The sequence below is a fragment of the Lonchura striata genome, chromosome 2 (assembly GCF_050655825.1).
Source record: "Lonchura striata isolate lonStrDom1 chromosome 2, ASM5065582v1, whole genome shotgun sequence".
Classification (NCBI taxonomy): Eukaryota; Metazoa; Chordata; class Aves; order Passeriformes; family Estrildidae; genus Lonchura; species Lonchura striata.
Window position 1 is genome coordinate 130,474,260 of NC_140704.1, and position 20,213 is coordinate 130,494,472.

The 20,213-nt window shown below is 37.6% G+C and overlaps 2 protein-coding genes across 15 annotated transcripts in view; one reads left to right on the top strand and one right to left on the bottom strand.

The window, feature by feature from the left end:
* The window catches only part of RMDN1 (regulator of microtubule dynamics 1), a 54,820-nt gene extending 52,291 nt beyond the window's left edge, over positions 1 to 2,529 (bottom strand). The window contains exons 1-2 of one of the 2 annotated variants that reach the window (XM_085572307.1): positions 2,394 to 2,529; positions 1,647 to 1,758 (exon numbers count right to left, since the gene is read on the bottom strand). In XM_085572307.1, coding sequence (XP_085428433.1) covers positions 1,647 to 1,758; positions 2,394 to 2,513 — 232 coding nt within the window. In that variant the 5' untranslated portion in view covers positions 2,514 to 2,529. The remainder of the gene's footprint in view (positions 1 to 1,646; positions 1,759 to 2,393) is intronic. The other variant, XM_077783007.2, reaches the window with a different exon arrangement.
* Positions 2,530 to 2,744: 215 nt separating this feature from the next.
* The window catches only part of CPNE3 (copine 3), a 165,316-nt gene continuing 147,847 nt past the window's right edge, over positions 2,745 to 20,213 (top strand). For 12 of the 13 annotated variants that reach the window (XR_014952977.1, XR_014952978.1, XR_014952969.1 and 9 more), the window contains exons 1-8: positions 2,745 to 2,808; positions 5,412 to 5,470; positions 12,078 to 12,217; positions 12,878 to 13,057; positions 14,205 to 14,279; positions 14,728 to 14,799; positions 15,561 to 15,644; positions 17,252 to 17,341. Coding sequence is in view for 3 of the 13 variants with exons in the window: in XM_077782983.2 (XP_077639109.2) it covers positions 12,086 to 12,217; positions 12,878 to 13,057; positions 14,205 to 14,279; positions 14,728 to 14,799; positions 15,561 to 15,644; positions 17,252 to 17,341 (633 nt within the window). In the remaining 10 variants the exon portion in view is untranslated. Of the gene's footprint in view, positions 3,244 to 5,411; positions 5,471 to 12,077; positions 12,218 to 12,877; positions 13,058 to 14,204; positions 14,280 to 14,727; positions 14,800 to 15,560; positions 15,645 to 17,251; positions 17,342 to 20,213 lie in introns of all 13 variants that reach the window. The other variant, XM_085572308.1, reaches the window with a different exon arrangement.

Sequence of the window (20,213 nt, forward strand, 5' to 3'; positions counted from 1 at the left end):
ATATCTTTTAAGTCAAAAGCCTTGTCTTATTTTTTACAGACATTTTATTTATGCTTATTGTCTCTTTGGTCCTGTGTCCATGATCAAATTTAGAAGTAAAAACATAAGCTCTGACCCCTTTCATAAAAATTAATCATGTTTATAAGGGTTCCTTTTCCAAGTTACCTATCAAATACGGTAACCACATTTAAAGTCAGCATAGTTTGCTTTAAAGAAAAACACTGAAGGCTACTGAACACAAAAGCCTCTTCAGCTCAAAAAGACACTAGAATATGAATCAGTGCATTCTGGATAATTTTTAACCTTGCTGTCTCTACATACCTTCTTTCAACCCTTTCAAAGATAAGATAATGGTCTACATGGACTTTGAATTTTAGTGTCCAAAAGAAGCTTCATAGTACATCTTCAGTATGATCTTCACTAAACAGTCAAGTTTGCTTGCTGACCTGAGCATTAATTACTAACATAGCTAATGACCAAATGCTCAGAACGCAAAACTTCTGAATGTATTTCCCACAAGGTGTTTTATGCAAATTATTATACTTTTATTACTTTAGAGTATTTTTCAGGTATTTCTATTTTGCCCTTGTTTTTACCATATTTATTACATGTCTTGTATACAAAGCCCATTAGCACTGATTTTCTTGGCAATGTAAATGTCAGATTCACGTGCGAGCATTGAGAAGACCAACTAAGCAGTGTAATTTATGCTCCTCATGAGAAATGAAGAATTCTTTATTCCTCATTATTATTATTTCTTAATTGTGTGGAATAGCTATTTCAAATCTACTCACTGATACTCCTGCACATGAAACAGAAACAGCTCCTTATCCATTCAAAAATTTATTATCTGAATTTTTCTTTCTATCTGCATAAACATCTAAGACACAGAGAAACAGGTTATCTGTCTTTTTAAGACACAGAGAAACAGGTTACCTGAACTGGCTACTACCTCAACTACGAAGTGAGCATACATCCAGTTTGGGCTCGTTCTTTCAGTCAGGCTTACTCTGAAATTCCTTATGTAGGCAGACAAGTTTTAAGTCTGCAACAATATCCCCTTTTAAGATATTGTTACTGTCCTTCCCATAGTGAGACTATTCTTACTCAAAGGATACAAAAAAACATTTTACCACTTGTTAAATTGTTTTTTAGTAGGTAAAGCAAGGCTTTGCTTCTCACTTTTTAGTGTTACAGAAATAGTAGACATTTCTCAATTTTATATGAAGCGCTATCGTGGTGTTGCACAACTAGATTAAACAGAAGTCACAGCGTGTTTATACTGAAAACCTGAACTAGCTAAAATTTCTAGAAATAGATTAAGTTTTGGTCTACATTTCTAAAAGATCCGTTTCTTTCAGTAAGATTGGGCAACAAATTAGTTATTATGCACCTTGTGCATGTGTTCTATCCCTGACAGGATGAGCTACTAATCTGCTTTCAGTTCTATCTGAAATAATCACTTGTTGAAGTGATATCACATCACCCATAACCGATTCAAAAGTGTCCTGTCAAAAATGACACTGCATGCAGTCCTAATGGAAAAAATCAAAAGCATTACACTATCTTCCTCTGTAATTCTGGTACTAAAAATTTTAAGTATCACATCAGAACAAGCAAAATACTTCAAAATTTGAAAAGATTACCTTTGAAACTTGCATGAACCTCAGCAAAGCCAGAAATCACCTTGTGAGCTTCATAAACCAAAAGTGACCCTGTTGAAAGCACAACTCCTCTCTGAAGGCTTTTTCTAAGCACCTGTGTAGGATCATAAGTATTAATGAACATTATCACTCCGAGTTTAAAAAGGTTTTTCTTGTCTGCATCGTCTGTATGTTATGTTTCACATTCTGAGCAAAAAAAAAGACTTTAAAATGTTAAAAAATCCTTGTAAGACAAAATGCCACTTCATCAAGCGAGTATTTGAAGTATATTCAACAGAAGCTCACGATTACACCTGAAAACACGAAGAGAGCACTAGACTGGACATAAACCGAAAGTACGGAGCAAACACAAGGTTTGGAGCAAAGACCAAATGCGTGCTGCTGAAACGAGCCCAGGGCTCAGTTTCGCACCGACAAACCAGTCCTTCACGGCGCCCGCGGTGCCGGAGCCCCCGCCCGCCTCCCGCAAGCCGGCGGGGCGGCTCCGCAGGGCGAGCGGCCCCACACGCCGCGGGAACCGGCGTGAATTCGGGTGGAAGAGGCCTCCGAGATCACCCAGCCCAAGCCAGGACCGAACCCCACCCTGTCAAACACGGCACGGCACTAGGCGCCACATCCAGCCTTCCCTCAAACACCTCCAGGCTCGCTGGCGCCCCATCCCCCGGGCAGCGCACTCCAGGCAGTCCCTGGAAGCGGCCGCGCTCCCGGAGAGAGCGGCACCCTGGCTACCTGAGTCCCCGGCCGGGCCCGGCCGCCGGGGCCGCCCACGGCCTCTCGCCGGAGCGCTGTCCGCAGGCCGGCGGGGCCGCGGCGGAACGGCGCCGCCAGCGCCGCCAAGAGCGCCGCCATCGCCGCCGCCAGCACCGCCCCCCGCCTGCGGAGGAGCCGCTCCGCCCCGCGGCCCTGCCCGGGCTCGGGGGCACACAAGGGCGAGGGCCGCCCGCCCGGCCGGGCAGCGCGCCGCGCCGCGCCGCGGGCCGGCCATTGCCGCGCCCTGAGCCACGGCGGCCCGAGCGGCCGCGCCGCGCCGGGCCGGGCCGGGCCGGGGGCGCGCACGGAGCTGTGCGCCTGCGCCCGGGCGGGGCGGGCCCGGCTGCGCGGGCGGGGCCGCCGCGGGTCGGGGTCCGGAGCCGCCGCGCTGCAGGTGAGGGCGCGGGCCGGCTGGGCCGCAGGGGCCGCCGTGTCCCGCGGGGTTTGAGCTCCCGGCCCCTCTGCCTCGTCCAGTGGGACCCGTGCGGGGCTGGGGCGGCGGGGCAGGGCTCCGGAAGGCCGCTGTCCTGGCCCTTCCTCGCGTGAAACGTCCCGCAGGTGCGGCCTCGCTTCCTGCGGGGGGACGCGAGGCGCGCTGCCCCCTGCGGCTGCTGCGGGGGTCGAGGAGTCGGTGCCCATCCGCTGTCCCGAAGGGGTGGAACTCGGTGAAGTTAAAGCTGTAGGCCTGAAGGTTTGAGTCCGTAGCGCCCGTCTCTGTGGCGGTGTAAACGCCGCTCTGAAAAGCGCCCTTAGCTCTGGGAGAGGAGGCTTTCGAGAGTCAGCATGGTTCCTGAAAACCGCACGCTGTTCTTTCTGGGCTGCTGCTTGCGTGGGTGGCTGTTTTCTTTCTTCACTCTAGTTGCATAATATATACACAAGACAAATCTTAGGTAATGTTCATGTTGTCATAACTTACTCTTCCACTAGGGAAAAGTTTTAAAATGTGAAATTTCTTCACTTTTGCTTACATGCTCCTATCTTCAAAGTACATTAAGTATCCTCAAAGTAATGTGTATTGCCCTGCTTGTTTGGTAAAAGTAAATACAGTCAAACTTAATCCCAGCTATTTTTTTTTTTTTTTTCAGTTCGAGCTTTAAATTTTAATTTTATATGTGTATACTCACAGAGGAAAGATTTTTTGAAGTGCATGCAGAATACCAAAAAACAGTTGAAGGAAAAAGTAGGAAAGATGTTAAAGGAGTACGAGTCAGAGGTCCTTTGGTTTATCTGTTGTGGTGTTACGAAGAATGCAGTGTTTTTGCCACAAGTATGTTTATGCTAAATGTCTTAAAACTAAACTATACAGATTCATTGGAGATAACTATTAGACTAATTTCAGTTCAGGTAACAAAAGCAAAAAGCTATTTCTGGTAGGCTGAATAACTAAGCTATTATTAAATGTTATCCAGAAAGCCAAGGCAGCAGAATTGTTACCACAGTGTTCATACAGTCTTGTTTTATGCCAAATTTTTCTCCAGAATTGAATGCTAAAGGGAAGCCATAGTGTTAGGGGTAATAAAACTAAAATCTCAACTGTACAATATCTGGGATGGAATTTAATTTTTTTAGGAGCAAATGCTGTCATTGCATGGTTTCCTAAATGAAATACCTTCAGGGACAAAGTTAGGAAGTAAGATACCTTCTGTTCCTTCCTGTTTATTTTCCTGTGAAAGTCAGGATGCTCTTCCTACATAAGTAATATATGATTAACTTAATATTTGTACATATTAGTTCCTTTTAAACCCAAGAATATTACTTCTGTTCACAGATCAGTTAGGCAAAGATTAATACTGGCCCCTCCTAGCATTACATTTGAAGGTGTGGTATGGCTTGTGCAAGCAAGCAGGCAGGAAGTAGAATTATGTTTTGGTTTTTTTTACAGTCTTATAGGTCTTTTCCATCAACTCTGATTCTATTTGATTTATTTGGTTTATCTTTAATATTGCTTTGGATGAGATAATTTTGCTCAAACATTTTGAAAGGGCATTATTGAGTGTCTGAAGGATATATGAACGGAGGAATTTTAGGGGCTTGGTTGCTGGATCCAAACTTCTGTTTAAAGAATAGTCTTTGCTGATTTGAATCGTACTTTGTTCTCTAATTGGAGGACTGTATCCTTTAGATCCATTCCAACTTTTAGATGGATCAAGTGCACTTTAATTCAGTGCTTTATCAAATGCCCAATTAGGAGGCACCTGAATTAGTTCTAGTTGTGGCCATTTGCTTCTGGTACTTCCCCTACCCAGAAGGGTTTTTAAAAATTCCTCATGGCAGGGGATTAGCATATGTGCAATTATCTAATGGTTCCAGGAATTAGCATGATTGCTGTGTGCCTGTTTTAGGATGTGCAGAGCATGAATGATGCCTCCCAGGCACAGGGAGTGCAAGTAGCTGCTGTGACACAGAACTGAAGGGCAGCTGACTGCAGAGCTCTTGGTTTGCATACAGGAAGGTTTGAAATACCTCTGGGCTACAGTAAAGTGCAATTTTGTGATTATTGGTTTCAAAATTTTATTGTTTATACTGACATGTGCTGGACCACTGTGGAATACTGATTTAATGGACTTTTCTTTGTCATCCTTTAACTGTGTAAGGATGCATAGGTTAGTTAGAGCATAAACAACATTGAGGGCTACTGATTTTGATCTACTTACTCTAATCCACTGTCTCCTTTTTGAAAAAAAAAAAGTATTTAATGAATAGGACAAAACCAGTAATTGAGTCTTCATTCTTAGAATCTTAAAGGGCTTTTCTTGCCAGATTTTTATAATATTTAGTATATATGATTCTCCCATAAAGGTTCTGAGTTACCTGGAGTAATCCTTACAGTGCTGCTGTCATAGACACATAAAACTGTTGGACAGGTTATTTATTTTAAGAGGAACTGCAGTTCCTCAAACCTCTTAATTTGACTGATCTATATATATTCTATATATATTCTTTGTTTTAATTCTATATATATTCTTTGTTTTAATTTCCTTTCCTTTCACATTTTAGTGCTACTGTTGGTTGAAGCTTTAGCCTTTTGCTGAGACGCCCTGAGGCAGATCTCTACGGTAGGTTACTGTAACTCATTTTTAAGAACTAGTGTTTGTAACAGTGAAGAGGCAGAACATCCCTTGGAAAGAACTGTAGAAAGAATTTGAAGCATGTGTTCACCTGCATCTTGTTTATGCAGTAAAGTACAGCAAGTTTTAGTGAGATAAAAGTTTTGTCTTTCTTTATGGGTAATGTTAATTATGTAGTCAATCGGTGGCTCTACACAGAGTAATTGCAATGCAGAACACACAATTTAAGATGCTGTTCACATTGCATTTTTGATAGATGGTTTTACATTAAATAATTGGTATAAAGATACTCTGATAAAGCATATAAACATATATGCAAGGAACACGTTCCTCTGATTTGCTGCTGTATGCTTAAAATAATTGAATTTTGAAGTCAGGAGATCTGTATTTCTTAATTTTTTTGTTCCAGGCACAATACTACCTTTTATAGTTTAGCTCACTTGAAACATCATCTAAAAATACTTTTATGTGAGGAAGATGCTGGGAAGAGCTAAGCATTAAAGATGTGCTTAAAGGGCAAACATATATATATAGGATTGAAAAAAGACCAGCAGAATGATATTTAGAAATAACTGTCTTGAAGTAATTTTATGAGCAGGTGTCCTAGAAGTCAAATTAATATTTTCTTTGCAGTGGATTAAAAAAAATAAAATAGAATTCTTAACTTGTTTTTTGACAATATAACTTACTGATAGATTTTTATATATAGAAACAACCTTCAAATAGTTGTCTGACTTGTTATACCAGTGTGTCACTAATCCAATAGAGTATCATAAAGTTTGTATAAATAGATGATTCATTTCTCATACAGAAAACTATGCTTCCATTCTCATGTATGCAGATACCTCAGATTTATTAAATATTAGCTTGTGTTTTTGACTGATGTAAGCCCCAGTAAAATGAGTGTTGTAATCATTAGGGTTTTATCAACCTAATCTTACTTGTTTAGTTCAGAATGCTCTAATTCCTTCCTGCATGCTAAATAGTGAATATAAGAATCATGGAGTGATTTAGTTTGAAAAAGATGTCGAAGGTCATCAAGTCTAATATCTGACTAACACCATCTTGTGAACTAGACAATAGCACTAAGTGCCACCATGAGATGCTTCTTGAACATCTCTGAGGGTGGTGACACCACCACCTCACTGGGCATTCCATTCCAATGCTTATCAACACTTTCCATGAAGAAATTCTGCCTGATGTCCAACCTGAACTTCCCCTGGCACAGCTTGAGATTATGTTCTCTTGTCCTGTCACTTGTTGCTTGGAAGGAGGCCAACCCCCACCTGGCTACAGCCTCCTTTCAGGGAGCTGTACAGAGCAGTAAGGTCATCCCTGAGCCTCCTTTTCTCCAGGCTTAACACCCCCCCGCTCCCTCAGCCATTCAACATATGACTTATTCTTTAGACCCTTCACCAGCTCTGTTGCCCTTCTCTGGACATGCTCCAGCACCTCAATGTCCTTCCTGAACTGAGGAGGCCAGAAGTGGACACAAGATTCAATGTGTGGCCTCACCAGTGTCCAGTGCAGTGGGAGAATCACAGCCCTTGTCCTGCTGGTCACTTTTGATTTGCTACAAGCCAGGATACCTTTGGACTTCTTGGCCATCTGGACACACACACTGGCTCGTGTTCAGCCAGCTGTTAACCAGCACTCCCAAGTCCTTTTCCACTGAGCAGATTTTCAGCCAGTCATTCCCAAGCCTGTGGTGCTGCATGGGGTTATTGTGACCCAAGTGCAGGGTGCAGTACCTCACAGAACTGGCCTTGGCCCACTGATCCAGCCTGACTCCTCTGCAGAGCCTTCCTACCCTCCAAAATAGATACAGCTATCACTCAGGAAGTGATAGCTGTATCAGTACTAGTAGAAGATAAAGCTTACACTCAAGATTTTGTGTGATTTTTCAAATACAGAATGACTCAAGAGGTTTCTGGTACTTAGCTTGTCAGCACATCAGCTGGACAAGTTTTCTAGCTGTATTGCATGTAAAACTGAAAAGAGAAGTCAGAATTTTGATTTGGAGGTAGAATTGTTAGAGAAGCTGTTTTTTGAGGATTTTTTTTTCAGCTGCAGTGATGAAATTAGGCTGTAAAACAGTCTTAGCTTTTGTAACCTTGTATGAAATGTCTACTTCCTGTGATCTGTTTTCTTAAGAACTGAAGGGTTACCTTGAGATTTAAAAAAAATATATTTATGTGCTTGTAGCCCAAGATCACTAGCAATTGTGTTACTACTAGCCCTATCAGTGAGAAGGAGGATCCATTTGTCCTAATTTCTTTGTCAGCTTCTTGCAGCATTTTCTGCTTTTAGGAATAGCATTATGGCAAAAAGGTTAGCTGTTCAGGAATAGACTTCATTTGCAAGTTTCTTGTGGCTGTTCTGTGTTAATTTGGGCCCTGAGATATCTAAAAATGATAAGTTTTTGGTCTATTGCCATTAGCAGTTCACAGCAGTTCAATAACAACAATAATTTCCATCAGAACAGGTTTGAGACTTGTGACTAAAGACAATGATGCCAAACCCACTTCATTAGTCTGTCTTTAAGTTGGGTATTTCTGCTTATGGGAGTGGATGCATCTATACTTGGGAACGTGTCATTGTAATGCTCTGCAAGGTTATCTGGGCAAGCCAATACTGTCCTCTGACTTTGCAGCACAGAGAGGATTGCTACAGTCTAGCAATTCCCAACTGCACTGCTACATCATTCTGGTAATGGATCTGTTAATTTCCAGGTAGAATGTCATGTTTGCAGTTTCTCTTGGAAAACAGACCACAACTCAGTTGTTTGATGTCTACCACTTATCTTCATTAGGATCATTACTGACTGGAGTTCAAAGAAATTCTGATCTATAAAACTGCAAGACAAGACTAGTCCTTGACTTAGATTTTTGCTTTGATAATTACAGCTCAAGCAGAAAGACTTGACATATTCTTAGTTGACCTAATCATACTCTTGAGCAGCCTAGACATGGGAGAGGATCCCTTATGACTGTATATCACTGCAGTTCAGATGTACGTTATATATAGTAATTTTAAGTCTTTTCCTGTCCAGATATACTTTTTAAAGCCTGTCTTCTGCAATTATGAAAGCTATTTCAAAAAGAAGGATGGCAAAGCTATCATCTGCACACATTCTGATGTGCTTTGCCTCCCTTTATGGTAACATACATGGAGGGCAGGTTGATAGCTTGAGAAAAGCGAAGGTTTTAATTAAATATAACCAATGTGGAACACAGCTACTTTAACTAATTAAACAACTAAATCTCTTTTTATGTGTTGTAACTTACTGGCAGTTGGGGTTTATCCTACCATAGCCTGAACAATATAGTCTGTCCATGTTAAATTAATCCAGAATTCCAAATGTTCAAGTAATCCAGTCAGATATCTAGAAAATTTTACATTTGGTTTGCCTACTAGACATGTTGTAGAATGGTATTTCAAGAGGTAATGCACTAGTGCACGCATAATTTATTTTCACCATCCTGAAAATATGGCAGTTTGCCAGACTGTATTACATCAAGTTGTCATGAAGAGGTTGCTTGTTTACCTGGCAGTGACTGATCCTTGAGGATGTTTATCATCTTTAGAAACACTACCATCCACCTCTCAAACCTTGGGAACTTTTCAGCTAACTGAAAACTAACTTTTCAGCTTTTAGACTTGAGGAGAATTGGGTGGAGCTGGCATAATTCTTCCTTTCAGGCATTTGGGATGATGAGGATTTGTGCAGGATGAGCAGAGCCCTAGCAGATAGTGTTGTTTGAAAGACTCCTGACTTCACACATGTGAAGCATGTGTGCCCTCTGCAAAATCTGTAAGGTGTGCAGTGTAGCAAGAGACGTATCTCTTGTTTATTTACTAAAGTTTCACTACCTTAAATACTGCTTTGGGTAAATAAGACATAACATTTTCTGAAAATCAGTGTAACTATTTGCAGTAAAATGTATTGGTTTTATGGAGAAACATTTTTTTTGAGTAAAATAGCAAAATTATTTCTGGAAATGTATTAGTATTATAGACCTCTTCAACCTATTGTACAAATACAGATTCTTAATAGTCTCAGAACTACTTAGAAAAATGCCTTGCATTATTTTTCATCTTGGATTTTTAAAAATTGGAAATGTTAAAGATTAAAAGACTGTCTTGTGTTTTGTGAAGTTTTACTCTTTATCTGGATTTTGAGTGTCCTCCACTTAAATGCATGTTCTTGTAACAAGTTGTCTTTTATCTAATACGGACACTGTTGTTGCCTCTCAAATGAGCATTTGCATTTCAGAGAAGGGAATCTGCTTTTTTAGTCTTCCTTTCTCTATACTAAAGGATGCTTTTTGCACAGCACCTCTTTCTTAATTTGCTCTTTTCCTGCATTAGATGCCTAGTGGGAGAGTTGGTGACATGGAGGAGGAGAGGAAGTAACAGAATTTGTGTTCATGTGACAAAATACTTGAGATGTACAAGAAGTGTGAGTACACACACAGACTAAGAGGAAAAAGCTGACCACATTTTTAAGTTGACTCGATCCTATCCTTTTAGCAGTGATTTTGGAAATACTGCCTTAACAAAAGAAATGGGTACTTTCAAGGACTCTTAATAATGAGGAGTTTCAGATAAGCTGAAGCAAGAAAATTTTGACTGGTTGAAAATTGGTCTCAATTCAAGTTTAAATTCTGTTGAGTTTCATGTAAACCCTTTGTACGTGCTGTTGCAGCATCAGTGGGAGTTAGAGCATCATTTTGTCAGCAGAGAATTGTTTTTCTGAAAGCTGTCATTAAGGAGGCATGTACTGGTCTGCACTGGATTCTGTGGGAAAGGCACTGACTGTTAATGAGCTCGGTCTGGCAGCCAGGAAAGCAATAGGGAATGGAAAATACCAGTACAAAAAGAAAACCAGGAAAAAAGGGGCAGACTGCTTTTAAGAGGTATGGTTTCCACGCCTAAAAACTATTGGTTTAAAAACTGGTTTAGTACCAGACCTTCACTGTTTTCCCCTCAAGGACAATGAATTAAATTTTATGAAAGTCATGGGAACAAAAAGATACTCAAAGAAGAAATCACATTTAGGTGTTTGGGAGGTGCATGAGGATTTCTATGAATCTGACATGCTTCTTAAAATGTGGATGTTTGGGTATTTCTTTTACAGGTAATTTATATGTATTTCAGTCTTCAAAAAGTTCATCACTGAGATAGCAAAATTAAGATGAGACAACATGTGAATTGTAACCTAGTGTACTACAAGGAGCCTGAGGAAAATACTCTCAGACCCCACAATATTTTCCTTCTCCTATTTTCAGTTTGTTCTTTGTTTTTTCCATGTTTTTTCCCTTTTTGCCTCTAAAAGACCATTCATTTTAATGAAAAATCTTATGAATACTGTGAAAGGAACAGGCCTCGGTTGGGTTAAGTATAGTGTCATGTTCAGATATGAATGCATATGTTGGTAATGAGTTGACCAGAGAGAAGCAGGTGCCTTTCCTTCTGCCTTATTCTCTTTGGTGTATCATGCACTTCTAAGATAAATTAATCCAGAGGGATACTTGGTCTAGATTGTGGGTTTACTGGGGAGAAGGCAAACCTGAAACTAAAGAGGCTTGAGAGTTTCCAGGGTGGGCTGCTTGTGGAAAGATGTGGAAGTTTTAGTCCTTGAGTCAAGGACGATTGTACTGTAGAGGTTTACTTCCCTAAGAGTTGTTGGAAATGATCAACTCTATCCTTAAAGTGTATAATTATGGAGATTTTATATATATATATTTATATATATATAAATTAATCTGGTGCTCAGACCTTCTTGGGCTTACAAATGCATGCTATGCCAGTGTGGGATTCATAACTGATAACCAAGTTGCTTCTGTAGGTTTGTGATATCTGCTGGTGTTGGTGGACAGTGATGGAGGTACTTAAGGAGAAAATGTAAAGATGCTTTCAGTTATACTTTTTTTTTTAATAGATCTTATTAAATAGAAAGAACAGTTCTCCCAATTTCTCAGTTATTACTTGACTTCAAAGTGTTTATCCTTATTATTAAAATATTTTTTTAGTAGTTGTTTTTATTTCAGATTTACTAAAGCAAGATAACCTGTTACCTGCCTAAATGGCTTTTCCAATTCTGTCATGGTTATGGTTTCAGCATGTTGTTACAAAGGTTTGGTAGAGGAGTATATAATACGATGTGTTTTTCTTATTCATGGAATTATTAATAATATCTGCATTATAAGATACTAGAATTCATATGGGCTTTTAGATTTCATTTAAAGCTTGTGAAGTTTTATTGTTAGCAATTCAAACTACTGTGGCTTCTTTGAGGTATATCCCATTTTTCATTTGATTCCTCAGGTGTTTTCAGAAACCTGATCTTGTTTTTTTATGTGCAGATTTTGAAATTAATTTTTATATCTGTGTGGAAAAAACAAGGGTGTGCCAGTAATAACACTATAATCTTGGTACATAATAAATTGTAAAATTTGCATTTGTAACTTCAAATCATCATTTTTGACAAGCTAACACTTTTTGTGATCAGTTAGAGAGTTAATGCATTGTGACAATCCTATTGTTTGTTTTTTAATCCATTTTAATGATGATTTCTGTTGCTGGTTTCTAGTGTAACAAATGGCGGCACAGTGTGTGACGAAGGTGGAGCTGACTATTGCCTGCACCAATCTTTTGGATAAAGATGTTGGTTCCAAGTCAGACCCCCTGTGTGTTCTTCTCCAGAACACAAGTGGTCAGCATTGGTATGAGGTACAGCCTGATGTTTCTCACAAATCTGCTAAAAAAAAATCTGACTTGTTGGACCTTTTTAAACACTACAGCATATGGTTTCATTAAAATATTTTAATTTTGTACCAGCATTTTTGAATGGTTTTTGTTAGATTATATCTCTAATAGTGTAGTGGGTTTGGATTTTTCCTTTAATTAAAAACCAAGCTATGTCAAACCACAACAAATAGTTACATGGACAGCACACTAATAATCATTTGCTATTAAATGCTTACAAGTGTCTGATTTTTAGCACTGTTCCCCAGCCATGTATGAACCAACAGAAGAAGCCTTCCAAGTGCTTAAATGTGCTTTTATAAATACAGTACTGCAAAACTAGGGTCTTATCCTAGATTTGACAATACAGGATTTTATGTTGGTCTTGCCTCTGCAGGAATAAGTCCCACCTTAGAGGGAGTGATGAAAAATAGGTGAAGTATCCCTAGCTTAGAGCAGTGGGTTTTGAAATATAATGTGTATATATAATGTTTTGTAATATAACTTATATTTGATGAAAGGTTTATAGGAAGATGCTCCTTTGTACTTCTAGAACTTTTGAGTATATTTAATAATAGGGTATTTGATTTGCTTGCTTGTTTAGTTTGTGAAATGCTGGATAAAGTGGTATCTTTCTAATTTCAGGTTGATCGCACAGAAAGAGTTAAGAATTCCTTGAACCCAAGGTTTTCCAAGAAATTCTTAATTGACTATTATTTTGAGCTTGTTCAGAAACTTAAGTTTGGAATATATGACATTGATAACAAAACCTATGATCTGAGTGATGATGACTTCTTAGGAGAATTAGAATGTACGCTGGGACAGGTAAGCATGCAGATGATTTTCCTTAGAATTAACCTACTGAAAATCATTAGCCACTTTTCTTGAATTTATCACTATGTTCTTGTGTAGTTGGAGTACTCTTAATTTGAATAGGATGCTCTTAATTTGTTTTTTCAAGCCTTATCAGTTTATATGCATTTTATTTGCAAAAAGGTCTTGAGATGATGCCCTGAAATGTGCTCTTGGATGGTGACTGTTGGATTGCTATCTAAAAGTAAGGGGGCTGTCAATGAGCACAAAGTTGTAGTAATTGCTATTTATTGACTCTAATACTCAAATTCCTGTTTTTATGCTCCCAAAAAAGAGAATCAGTGTAGAAAAATGTATGAGTGCTCACAAGGGCCATGTTATCCTTGTAGTCTGCTTTCCAGTCAATGCAAGCAATGGTCCTAGCTCTACCAGCTGTAGATTTGCTTCTATTTCCCACTCATATTTTGCTATTGATGCTATCACAATTGGGCAGCTTCTTTTTAACTCATTCTTTTGAATAGATCCTTCTAAGGCACTTCTCAGAAGGGTTGTCTTGGGATTTTTCCTGCCCTGTGTCTTTATCCTTATAATGCACTTAAAATAAAGAGATGTTGTGACCTGAAATTCAATGTCAATTAATAATTTATTCTTAAGGTAAAGAAGGTGTAGACAAACTTCTGAGGAAGCATTGCCTGAATAGGGCAAAATAAAATCAGCTGGAAACTCTGCAGGGGAAGGCTGATGATTTTTTTTGAGTGACAGACATTGTGTTTATAAATCTATTTGCTGAATCCATTTATGAAATATGCCTTGAATGCATTTTAAAGGTATGTATGGGGAACTTAAAAAACAATTTGAAATTGGAACCTAAGGTATTATCTTTGTCCATGAATGTATGCCATGTTGCTAGAAAACATTGTAATTCTTATTACTCCTGTAGCTCTGCATATGTTCATCTTCATGTGTGTTTTAGAATTTTTAAGTGAATAAAGTATTACCTATTTATTTATAGAAGATTATGGTAAGTAAATGTAATGCTGTCATCTTTACAAAAAAGGAAAATGACTAAAATGAAAATACTTCACTAACTCATTTAGTTCCTTTGAAAATCTATTAAGTTGTGCTAATAATGTTTGATACTCAAATTTTGCCTTGGCAGATAGTTTCTAGCAAGACTCTAACAAAACCATTAGTACTTAAAAATGGCAAACCTGCTGGAAGAGGAAGCATTACGGTAAGAGAATTAAGAAATAAATGTCTTCAGAGTTCATCCTTAATTGTTTCTGGATTTTATTTTTGTTAGTGGCTTGAATGCAGTGAGTCTGTTCTATAGAGCTATAAAGCATATTGTTTTCATCCACTAATTTATCTTTGTCATTCAATAGCAGCCCACCTTCTGTATTTTAAGTCCCATTGCATGCATCATTAGGGCATCCAATGGGCTGGTGTTCAGGGCATTTCTTTGTCACTACCATCATTTATGGTAAATAGATGGAATGGAATCCCAATGTCAAATCTAATTGTTCCTCCCATCCCCCTCCTCCTCCCTGCTTCATTTTTTAATGCTTCATTTGTGAGAAAACATGGGAGCTTTTTTAATGGACATGTCATAGGAAATCTGTGAATATGAGAAAACTGCATAGTTCCTGGATGAAAACTAAGTGTTTTGTTTGCCTACCTAGATTACAGCAGAAGAAGTAAAGGATAACAGGGTGGTTGTATTGGAATTAGAAGCAAGGAAACTGGACAGTAAGGTATTTAAGTAATTGCTGTTTCTTTGATAAAGTAGTAAGACTCTTGTCAAAGCAGGAAACAAATATTTCAATATTTATTCTCATTTTTGCTCATAAAATAAAATCATTAAGATTTTACTTACACTAAAAAATAAATTGAAGTAAGATTGCTGCAGAGTAACTTCATTGACTGTTTTGAAATTAATTGTTATGTATTTCTAAGATAAATGCATTTCAGGGGTACTCTGTGAGCAATGTGTTCCCATATAAATGTAAGGGAGTTTTGGTATAGCCATTGGTTTCAATGGCTATATAAATGGTTGCTCATTACCTCTCTGAAGTAAATGGTGAAAAGTGTACTTGGTGTGTATGAATTTGTTATGTTGACTGTAGGGCTAGCTAGAGAGAGACTTTAAAAAATAAAATTAGAGAAATAATAGAAAAATGCTTTTATTTTTACCTTTTGATTTCATGATTTTTTTTTAACTGGATAAAACCTATCTATCCACTGTAGTACTTATAGGTATAAGTATTTTGCCTGAACTGACAGCAAAATTTGCTACAGGTATTTGATATGTGGATATTTTACTTCTAATTTGAAGGGCATTCCCCACTTTCTTTTCCTCTTTCACAGGTGGTAATATAATAAGATTTGCATTTCATCATCTAAAGCTTTTGTTCCCTGAATTTACTCTTTGTTAATCTAAGTGTGTGGTAACTGGGATTTAATGGTATTCGCACTACAGGCTGTTCTGAGTTAATTGCATGTTACTTAAATACAGGATTTTTTTGGAAAGTCAGATCCTTATCTGGAATTCCACAAACAGACTGGAGATGGAAACTGGGTGATGGTTCACAGAACAGAGGTAGGATATTTTCAGTTAACAACAAAGAGGTTAATGTTATTTAATTTCCAGTGTGTCGCAGCACTAGATATAAAATGCCTTACAAAAAGAATTGACTGGCCTAGAGTTGAAGACTAGTTAGAAATTGCATAATCTCTTCCACTGATTTTTCTGGGACATCTGCCTTATTCTTTTTATGCTGATTGTGATACATGCCATTCTGTTTGGAAAGAAAACACTTTTTTTTCCCTCTAGGAGAGGGAAAAAATTTCCCCTCTAGGAGATTTCAGCAATCTAGGAGAAAACAAATATTTTGAAAAAAACCTTTCATACTCACACAGACATTTGCTCAGTTCTATCGAGTGCTGGGGTAGGATTTGGGCATTATTCCTGACTCTGCTGTTCTTAGGAAAGTGTCACCTGGCCGTACCCTTTACTGGTGAAAGTAATGGTACTAAATGCTTGTTTGCATAGCAAGGGCAAGCCAAGGAGAATGCAGAGTGAGGGAAAATGAGATTGAGCAGCAGCAGCCTTTCACTCAGGAGGAGGTGTAGGGGTCCTGTGCCAGCAGCTGACAGGCTAAGAGTAGTTTCAAAATGTCTCATGGTAGTGGCAGCTTAGGGGCCCAATAGAGCTGAGGTGCTGTGCCCACAGGAAGTGGTGACTGTATTAATTTTGAAGTATGGATGTTGAAGAACTTTTTTTCATACTTAGAACTTCTCTCATGAGATGGTTCTTCTGCTTAAGGTGCATCTTTTCTATGATGATTTCAGTCATCAACTTCAGTAATAAATCCAGAATTTGTTGTTTCAGCCTAGAAATGTCTTTATGTTACAGGTTCAAAAAACCTTTTTTTTTTCCCAACTACTGTTTTTATTGATTTCATTTTCAAGAGAGATTTCTTTCTCAGCACTCTTACAGTGTTGAAAGTATTACTATTGTTAGGTGTTATTAATTAAGTAGTACATGTTATGTGTATTTTCTTTTACTTTTTTAAGATCATTATTTGGTGTATCAGGTATATTTACGGATAACAGTTGACAAATTTTGAAGATCTTTCAGTATTATTCATAAATAACACTTTAATGTTCAGCTTGAGAGGTCTTTTATCCTCGTGCACTGTTTTTACTTTACTACACCATGAATTTCTTGAGGGCATATTTCCATAAATGACATTTCATGATAAATAATATGTGGGAATGAATAGTAATTTTTGGAGTGCTGATGTATTCAGAAATTCCAGTGTAATATTTTTCGACATGTTTTTGGTAATGCATGCCTTTATATGTATGTGTATGTATGTATGTGTGCTTATTAAAAGAAAGCAACCAGTATCTTACTTCTGTAACAATAAATTTAATTTTTTGCAATGCAGTAGCTGAAGGATAAAGTAGGTGGTAGTGAAGTATGGTAAAATATGGTGCTGAAAGAGACTATCTCTTTTTGGACAATGGCATGTTAAGAGTTGTTTGATTTATATCCCATGTATTAGGATTTGGAGTGCATTAGCTTCAGCATTAGGCAATTCTTTCTTGCATACAAAAATCCTGGTTTGAAGGTATGATCCATTATGATGACTGCTTTCTGCTTTTGTGAACAATGGTGTTTTACCTTTTTATTCCCAACAGGTTATTAAAAACAACCTGAATCCTGTTTGGAGGCCCTTTAAAATCTCTCTCAATTCTCTGTGTTACAGTGACATGGATAAGTCAATCAAGGTAATGTATATTAAATGTGTGAATAAATTAAAGCATTAGAAGTTTAAATATGTAACAAGGGGAAGATGTGTTATTCTAGTTACTGTGGGTTTTTTGTTTCAAATTTAATTGAAAGTATTAGGTTTCTTATTTGAAAGGCACAGATACACATGCATGTTTTAGGAAAAAAAAGGAAAACACTGTACATTTGTAATGCATTATGTGGTAGAAGTTGGTCTTTGAAAGTCTGGGGGACTAGTTGAACACAAGTATCTTCGAAATATCCAGTGTAGTTTTTTATTTTTTATTGTACAGTTCTAGAGTGGCATCAGCCAATACTGGTGGTATAGATACTGTGCAGGGAAAGATGCATGTTAAAGACTAGAATATGCTTTGTTCTATGTGATGCATCTTGTAATACTTTGTTACTGGTGCAACAGGTAACATCAATGACATTTTTAATATACTGCCTGATAAAATAAATTACACTTAATATACTAGCTAACAGATGTGAGTGAGATACAACCAGTTTTTGCAACTTTTTCTCATAATATAAAACTGAATTTTCTCTCAGAAAATTCAGTTGACCAAACCTGTGAAGTAATAGTTCTACCAGGGCTTTAATGTTTTGTGTTTTCAAATTTTATCTTGAATGAATTGTGTTTAACTTCTGAATATTTTTCTTCAGGAATTCCTTTTAGGGGTGGAACTGAAGCTAAACAGACAATCAAAATGCCATTTATAAGCTATTATGATCATGCTAGAAACCTGGTATTTTAGCATTTGAAAAAGAAACCTGAAAACCCGAATGCAGCAAACTGCTATATTTGAGCATGATTTGCATGTAATGGTAATTAGTCATATGACTTGAGGCAGTCCTGGAAAATCCTTATCAGCCACGGGGATCTGGGTGTTACCAGCACCTGGATGGGTTTAAGTACATATTTATAGAGGAGACGAATGTACAACTTTACAAGCCCAGAACCTTCTTCCCTTACCGCTTCTATTTTTTTCTATCTCATTCCTTTCTAATTCTCTTTTCCCCAAAACAGCTGTGATAGCTCTTACATCTCCATATGCTATAAGTATAATTCTCCTTTTCAGTAAAAAGCCATACTAAAACTATAGACCATTGTCTATAGCTAAATGTATCTCTGAACAGTTATTCTCAGCTCTGTCATAATTTTAATAAAGTTTGTTCTTTGAAATCTTACCTCAGAAGTGTAGGTTTATATCCAGAGGAAATAGACTTTAGTTGGAATAGTTAGAGACTCGCAGACAGGCAGTTTGATTATGCCTTAACTAAGAAATGCAGAATCTATCACTTCAAACATTAAAATGTAGGCAGGATTATATTATGGAATGTTATTGAAGGACTAAACAATGCCTTTAACACTTTTATATGCACACGGTTGCATGTGTAATGGGCTGTTTGGCATAGTAAGTAAAACCAGCAATTTTTCTATGAGTGGCTTTTCACCTCTTTAATGGCTTAGTTTGTGTATGCCCAGCAGTGCACAAACCAAGTTGATCCTTTATCTTCTGGATTCATTATGTTCCATGTGAGTGTATTTGCAGTCAGTGAAGTTTTTCTGTGTCTCAAATGTGAGCCTTTCATCTGGAGCAGGCATGCCTAATTCTGCTGGGAAAAATATGTTAAATCACATTGTTCCCTACTGCTATTGCATGTCCAAGAGGGCATATATGGAGAAAAAGGAAATGCTTCTCTCTTGTCTGAAATAAATACTAAAAATTGGCTTAAGCGGGTCAAACATGGCAAGCAAAACAAATTTTTATGTCTTTGAAATAAAAAGGAAATACATCTACTAACTGTGCTAACAGCTATGAGAACTATTGTGTTAGGAAATATGTTCAGTTTTAAATTTCAGCTACTGAAGCACTTGGCTGATTATTTTAGTGGCATAATTTATGGAATTCAGAACAATTTACATAGCATCTGCCATGAACATAAATTAGCCTCTTGGTTCTTCTTTGGCTGCTTGCATAATTTAAGGTGATTTTCAGTGCATGTGCATGCATATTTTTGTTTATTAGTGAATTCAAAATGTTGTAGTAGTGCAAACTGCAAGATAGAGGTATGTTCTGTGCAGTAGAACTCCCAATCTACACATCATATTTTGCACTTCAATATTCCTGTTTGTTTTCAGAAACTTAATTTCTTTCAGAAGCTTGAGTGCATGTTGAAGTTGATTGTTTTTATTTTTTATTTCTAACTTAAGTGCTCGAGTAATCAGATAAATTGACTCTTGAATATAAGATACAATATTTTTAGACTTGAAAGATGGACATGCAAATAGCTGTTCAGCCTAAGCCGTACATAATCTGAATGTTTTTCTTGAAGCTTGCATTTTGATTCCAAGAAATGTGGGATACCTACTTGACTCTTGATTTATTATTGCTTCTATTTATCATTATCATTATTAAGTGATTTTAGTATGTTTTTATGTGGTTTGATTAAGTTAGCTATCATGTCTGTTTTGCTGAACTGAAATAAAATATCAGAAGTGGATTAAAATAAGCTTTTGTAGATAAATAGCCAGTTTTTTATATAGAAAGGTAGTTTGGTCATGTTTTCAAAGAGGAAAAAAAACTGTTTTTCACTCCTGCCATCTTTGGTAGATTGGCTGGTTAAAAGAGTGCACTGATTAAATAATAAAGCTTATCATTAAATTCTCACTATAGGAAAAAGAGATTTTTAGTTGATTCAGATCCATGAAGTGTAGCTCATAGTTTAACAGATCCACTGTTTAAATTTGCTAATTTTAAAAAACAAAAAATCAAATATTCTTTCTAAATTTAGGACTGAACTTTCATATGCTTATGAATTCTGTGTTATTTTGAGGATTAATGAAGTAATATAAAAGTGTTGCTA